Source organism: Pyricularia pennisetigena, chromosome 3 (genome assembly GCF_004337985.1).
Source record: "Pyricularia pennisetigena strain Br36 chromosome 3, whole genome shotgun sequence".
NCBI lineage: Eukaryota > Fungi > Ascomycota > Sordariomycetes > Magnaporthales > Pyriculariaceae > Pyricularia > Pyricularia pennisetigena.
In genome coordinates, this window is record NC_043742.1 from 7,631,583 (window position 1) to 7,637,982 (window position 6,400).

General features: G+C 57.8%; 4 protein-coding genes across 4 annotated transcripts; 3 read left to right on the forward strand and 1 right to left on the reverse strand.

Annotated features, from left to right (window-relative positions):
- Positions 1-69: 69 nt before the first annotated feature.
- PpBr36_03823 (uncharacterized protein) lies at positions 70-646 on the forward strand (the record flags this gene model as incomplete). Its single annotated transcript, XM_029890992.1, has 2 exons — positions 70-124; positions 156-646. 2 exons carry the CDS (start codon positions 70-72, stop codon positions 644-646), a joined length of 546 nt encoding a protein of 181 aa, XP_029753174.1.
- A 1,833-nt stretch (positions 647-2,479) lies between these two features.
- PpBr36_03824 (uncharacterized protein) lies at positions 2,480-3,520 on the forward strand (the record flags this gene model as incomplete). Its single annotated transcript, XM_029890993.1, has 1 exon — positions 2,480-3,520. The coding sequence occupies one exon, from the start codon at positions 2,480-2,482 to the stop codon at positions 3,518-3,520; it is 1,041 nt and encodes a 346-aa protein (XP_029753177.1).
- Positions 3,521-3,850: 330 nt separating this feature from the next.
- Positions 3,851-5,934, reverse strand: PpBr36_03825 (uncharacterized protein; the record flags this gene model as incomplete). Its single annotated transcript, XM_029890994.1, has 3 exons — positions 3,851-5,621; positions 5,688-5,780; positions 5,873-5,934. 3 exons carry the CDS (start codon positions 5,932-5,934, stop codon positions 3,851-3,853), a joined length of 1,926 nt encoding a protein of 641 aa, XP_029753176.1.
- A 52-nt stretch (positions 5,935-5,986) lies between these two features.
- Positions 5,987-6,353, forward strand: PpBr36_03826 (uncharacterized protein; the record flags this gene model as incomplete). Its single annotated transcript, XM_029890995.1, has 2 exons — positions 5,987-6,164; positions 6,241-6,353. 2 exons carry the CDS (start codon positions 5,987-5,989, stop codon positions 6,351-6,353), a joined length of 291 nt encoding a protein of 96 aa, XP_029753179.1.
- Between the last annotated feature and the right edge of the window lie 47 nt (positions 6,354-6,400).

The following is a 6,400-nucleotide window of genomic DNA, read 5'->3' on the forward strand; positions in this document are numbered from 1 at the left end:
CGGAGCCAATCTGGAAGAGGAAGTACACGTTGTGTTCGAATTCTCGGAAGGGCTGATGAAGACGAAATCATGGCGGAATGGGACAATCAAAAACAAAATCCTGATCATGGGTTACCCAGCATCGGTAATATTTGGTTGTTTGATCCGACGATGAGGATTGGAAAGCCGCACAAACTGGGAAGCACTTGCTGGGGGACAAGATGTATCCAAAGGAATGGTCGGACAGGGACACCTGGTTGCCGTCATGGACGTTCCGCAGCATGGCGTGGAGTACAAGCCATTCGACACACTCGATCTCTATCCGTTTGAACCAATGCAAGATCCCAACGACGATCTTGTACGAGTGATGCAGCTTGCTCAGCTGGGCCTCGGCGAGGCGAACGGCTCCCCCGTCCCTGTTTTTCAAGAGATGCAGGCGTGTTTGGATCGAGGTTTTCGGCGCATGACTTCTTCTACTCAAGTTGCGCTAGCCGACAGGCGGAGATTGTTTGCAAAGAGAATGAGTATCATTCCAGCGAAAGACTGGCTGGAGAATACACCCAAGGACGAGAATGAACGAAGGGTCCGACTAAGAACCGCCGCAAGCGTCAGAGCTTTAGAGCTTGGAGCTTGGATGGCTAGGAAATATGCAGTGATTCTTCCGTAAGATCAGGAGGTACCGGCTTTCTCTAGGCAAAGATGAGGCGGCATGAAGAGGCTGAGGCCATAAAGCGGCGGGTGTTACAGGGCTAGGAAGAGGGTGAGGAACAGGCTGTATAAGATAGCATTCATTGCATGGCGCGGGAAGTGCATGCATGCAACGCTTTGCTGTACAGATATCTCGAAAAAAACACAGACCAAAAGAAAAGCAAATTACAAAACCTGCCAAACGACTCACATACAACCCCAGCACCTAAACCGCCACATGCGCAGCCCTCGGTTCGGCCACAGCTCCATTTCCATGCGCCCTCCCGCCCCACTCAAGGTTCTCCTCCAGTCCTTGGAAGCCACGTCGGGCGCATCCTTTGGGCTCGGAAACGGGATTGAACATGTCGTCCGTTGGAGACGGAGTCGCCGTCGTCGTCGACCTGCTTGCTGCGGCGGTGGCGGAGGAGGTGGCGGGTTGGAGGGTTGGGGAGGGGCATCGTGCCGGGCTCAAAGGGAATGAAAACTCGTTTTTTTGTATTACTTGTTTTAATTATTCTTGTTGGGATTCTTCCAAGCCGTCAAACAAATGAATACCATTATTGTCCGTTAACCCTTGCCGTCGCGTATTTTGTAAAGCCATGACATGATTCGAGTTGCGATCGTAGGTCGCTAGATAATTGTCTCCAGCGACACGGACGAAAATCGGGTGTCATCCCGCAGCAAACCCTGGGGGGGGGGGGGGGGTTTTTTAGCGTCGTACCAAGGTGGAGGAATAAGGGTCTGGCGGGGTAAATCATTTATATACTGCAGCAATCAGATGTTGACTGACAGCCTGCATTATGCCCCTTGAACAGCGACGGTCCTCACGTCATCAATGTCGGCGGACTTGAACTTTCCTGCCTGACGTGAGTTTTGACTGCAGAAACGAACAGAAATCGACTGCTGTTTTAGCATTGCTGCCATCATGGAGTCGGGCACGCTTATATGAGGCCAAGGTACCCGTCAGAAAACTCGATTAACATTTTGGCATTGCTCGTCCGTATAGATCTAGACCTCGTCTATAACCTTGGCTTAGATATTCGGCTCCTCGTTCTCGGGCCGGGAGCAAGGTTCGACGGGATAAACTTTGGCAGGCGTAATCTATGTCTACCTCGCCCGTAGATTTGGTACATGTGATGCTAGACCGATGTATCGCCAAGGGGAATATCTAAGAAGAAACAAAAAAAAGTGTCGATATTTTACTCTTGTAAATAGTTTACGCCCAACGCAGTAAGCAAAAGGCCAATGATGAAGCTCCGCTCAAAGTCCAAAAAAGAAAAAAAAAAAAAAAAAAAAAAAAAGTCAAAGTCGAATTGAACCACTTCGCTCGCTCGCCTTCCCGCTGCCACGACAGAGCAGGAATTGGAGCAATTTTTTTTTATTTCATATCAAGGTGCCTAGGCATATTCTACTGATAACATGAAAGGCCGTTTGATCGCGTTTAAGTTTCGTGATAGTTTCCGAAAACAGGTATTTGCCCTGTTCGGTCCGAACTATCAACCCCACGTTGCGCCAACGCACGTCGCCCTGGTTCTCTAATGTTCGGTTCGGCCAAGCACCCCGGGGGAGGGCCAACTGCCACCATCTTTGGAGTCTGGAAGCTGATTTTCCGGCTGGTCGCTCCGAGGGCTTTGGGGGGGAGCTATGCTATTTACAGATGCAGCTAGGCGCTTTCGCGTTCTCCACGAGCAACGATAAAAATCACATTTTGATCCTCGAAAGGACAAAATACAAGATTTGATTCTTTTCTCAACCGCGGCGGAACAATTGGATTCAGTGTGGACAAAAAAAAAAAAAAATAGAAACTGGCAAAATGGAAAACTTCACGCAAAAAACCATCAAAAGCCGCCGTGGGTTCGACTACGCCTACTACACCTCTCCCAACTTCAACGCGTCGGCCCCGACCCTCCTCTTCATCCACGGGTTCCCAGACCACGCATTCATGTGGGACGAGGTGGCGGCGCACGTCCTCTCCAACCCGGCGACGGCGTCGTACAACGTCATCGTGCCCGACGGGCTCGGCCAAGGCGGCAGCTCCAAGCCGACCGACCCGGCGGCCTACAACATGTCGGCGCTGGCGGACGAGATGGCCGAGATCCTGGACGCCGAGGGCGTGGGGCGCGCGGTCGTGGTCGGGCACGACTGGGGCTCGCTCCTGGCGCAGAACGTGCTGTGGCACCATCGCGACCGCGTGGCGGGCCTCGCGCTCGTCTCGGTCGCCTACGTGCCGCCCGACCCGACGGGGGAGCGCGACCCGGCCGCCGCGACCGCGCTCTTCCGAGAGACCTTTGGCTACTCGCCGTTTCCGTACTGGGACCTGCTGACGGCGCCAGACGCGCCCGCCCTGCTCGCCGCGAACCTCGACCGCGTCTACGAGGTCCTCCACGGCGACCGCCCCGACTGGATGCGCCAGATCTTCTGCGAGCCGGGCGCCTTCCGCGCCTACGTCGAGGGCACCCACCCGGACAGCGGCCGGGTCGCGCTCAAGCCGTTCGCGCGCACCGAGAAGCGCCGCCGCCACTTCTTCGACCGCTTCCGCCGCGACGGCTTCGACGCCCCCGTGCAGTACTACGTCGCCAGCAAGACGGGCAAGCTGAGCAGCGACGGCGCCGCGCGCCTGCCGCCCGAGCTGCTGCGCGCTGACCTGCCCGTGCTCTTCGTCGGGTCCACCGGCGACGCCGTCTGTCGCCACGAGCTGATCCAGCCTTCTGCCCAGGCCGGCCTGCTGCCGGATCTGGAGACCCACGTCGTCCAGGACTGCGGCCATTGGATCCCCATGGAGAGGCCCGAGGAGCTCGGGGGCTACCTGGCGGCCTGGTTGGAAAAGAAGTTCCCCGCGGCCGACAAGGCGTAAAAGGTTGCATTGGGTCGAGGGTTGGTTTTTTTTTTTTTTTCTCTTAGCTGGGAATTTTTGTAAAGAATCCTTCGAGTTTTCAAGTGAGCGTTTGCAAGTGTTTCGAATGCGTGCGTGCGTGCGTGCGTGTGTGTATGTGGAAAATATAATGCCGTGGGCATATGGCAACGATTCAAAACAAAAAAGACAAAATGCCTTGATCAGTATTCCTCTTTGATTTCTTCTATAACCATTTTTATCTTGGGCCCCCCCTCCCACACATGGTGCTTTTTATATTTATAGTATGGAAATTCGAGGAAACCCAAAACCCATTCCCCCATCTCCACCGCCCTAACCCATCACCTCCGGTCCCGCATTCCCCTTGACGGCCCTCGCCAGCTCGACGACATCCTCCCAGATCGGGGGCCGAGTCTTCAACCCGTCCCCGACCTCCTCCGCATCGACCGCGAACCTCAACAGGCCATCCTCGTTGGCCCACTCGCCCATGGCCATCAGCCCGACCGGCACCTTGCCCTCGACGTCATCGCCGTCCGCGACGACGGGCCTGCCCGCGCCGACCGCGCCCTCGGGCACCACGAACCCAGCCGGCACGCTGACGGCAGGCAGGCCGCAGAAGTTGGCCATCCAGACGTACTCCATGCTCGCGAGCGTGGTGTCGCCGTCGTTGAGCCCGTAGCGCAGCTCGGCGCCGGGGTCGCGGACCGGCCAGCCGGCGCAGGCCGTAGTGGGCGTCAGGATGAGGGCGTCGGGACCCAAGACGTCGCGCCAGAGGCGCGCGAGGTGCGCCACCAGCATGCGCCGGAGCTTGTGGGCCAGCAGCACGTCGACGGCCGTCGTGGTGCGGCCGAGCGCGAGCAGGATGCGGTTCGCCGGCGTGAGCGCCTTGGTGTCGGGCAGCAGCGTCGACGCGTCCGTCAGCACGACGATGGCGTGCGCGATCTGCCCCTCGGTGAGCATCGGGAGGTCGACCGGGACGACGCGGTAGCCACGCTGGTCGACGAGGCGCTGGATCAGCCCGCGGCAGAGCGTCTGGACGGCCGGGTGCGCGCGGGAGAACCACTTGGTCGGGACCGCGAGGGTCTTGGCCGACGGAGGGGCCGGGGAGGGAGATCGCAGGAGGGTCGGGGCCGGTGGGAGCGCCGGGAAGAGCGACGTGGGGTGCGGTTGGCCGACGACGGAATAGGCGGTCGCCAGCGTGCGGACGTCGGCGGCCAGCGGGCCCAGCACGGCGCACGTGTTGCAGTGGTTCTGGGTCGGGAGGCACGACAGGCGGCCGTGCGTGGGCTTGAGGCCGACGATGCCGCAGAGCGACGAGGGTATGCGGATGCTGCCGCCGCCGTCGCTGCCCATGGCAAAGGGCACCAGTCCCGCCGCTACCGCATAGCCACACCCCGAGGAGCTGCCGCCCGTGTAGTACCCCTGGTTGTGGGGGTTTAGAGGCGTGCCAAAAACCGGGTTGTTGCCCGTCGTGTCGAGGCCGAATTCGTGCATGGACAGCTTGCCTAGGATCACGCAGCCGGCCTCCTCCAGCTTGCGCACGCACCAGTTGGTGTTGAGCCCCGTCTCGGCGTCGAGATCCTTGCCCGTGTAGTCGTTGCGGGAACCGTGCGAGGTCACATAGCCATCGATATCGTACTCGTCCTTGATGGCGGTGGGGACGCCGTCCAGCGGGCCGAGGGACTGCTTGTTTTGGTAGCGGCGCGTGGACTCCTCGGCCGCCCGCAGGACGAGGTCCACCCTGACGTTGAACCAAGCGACCGAGTGCCGGCCTGGGGGCGAAGTGTCGCGCCGGATCAGGGGCAGGATGGCGTTGGCGACGTCCGTCGGCGTCAGCTCGCCCGAGAGGAAGAGGGCGCGGTAGTCTGCGGCCGAGTAGTAGCGGGCCGCCTTTTGTTTTGGTGAAGTGGGCGGTTCCTGGGGTGCGAACTCGACTGGTGCGTCATTGCCGTTGGCCGTCTCCTCCTCCGCTGCATCAGGCAGTGGTATGACTGTCGGTTCAAACAGCGGCTCGTAGTCCTCAAAGATGCGGCGCGTCTTGCGGAGGGAGCCAAAACCGGCGTTGTGCCAGGCCATCTCGCGCAGGAAGCGCAGGTTTTCCATTCTGCAGATTCTGTCAGCAGGACAACTCTATCCTGTTTGCCATCATGATCTGGCTCAATACACGTACAAGAATGCGCAGACCGCCAGTATCCATCCTTTGAGCACGGGATTATTCCCCTTGCGCACTATGGCCGTTTTTGGAGCCGCTTCCCATCGTGTCCTTCATAATTTGGGGTTTGTGTTTGGTCAGCTATAGCCTTCATTAAAATGTCGGTCTGCAACTCTTTGCGCATCAATTTCTGCCTCTCTCACCTGTCAATTGCGTCGGGATAGTTGAGATAGCGGCGACGCCGGACATGCTTTGTTGCCTCCATCGAAAAATGCAATATCCCTAGTTGGGACCAAAAAAAAAAAAAAAAAAAAAAAATGAATCGCTTTGTCACAGAGGTCAAAACGCAGTTCAACCCCTTTGCCAGCAGTGCAAGGGCGGCGCGCCTTTTCCTGGCCTACCTACCACCGAATGCACGCGCCTCTGGCATGAATATCAAAACCAGTCTGCTACCAAAGACCTCGACAGAACCCCCCAAACTGCAGGTCAAATTCAGTATGCTGCTGCCCTTTCGCTGCCTTTCTTCAAGAAGCCCCCGAACGTATCGACTGACCCAGCAATTGCTATACAGAGGACGGTACCGAAATGGACCTCGACTGCCAAAAGCTCGGCATCAAGGGAGTTCTCGAAGAAGTCAACCGCCATGTACGACAACTCGAAAAGGCAGACTCTCTGTCGAGCTGATCACGATATCATAAAACGCGATACCCGATACCTCTGAACAAAAAAAA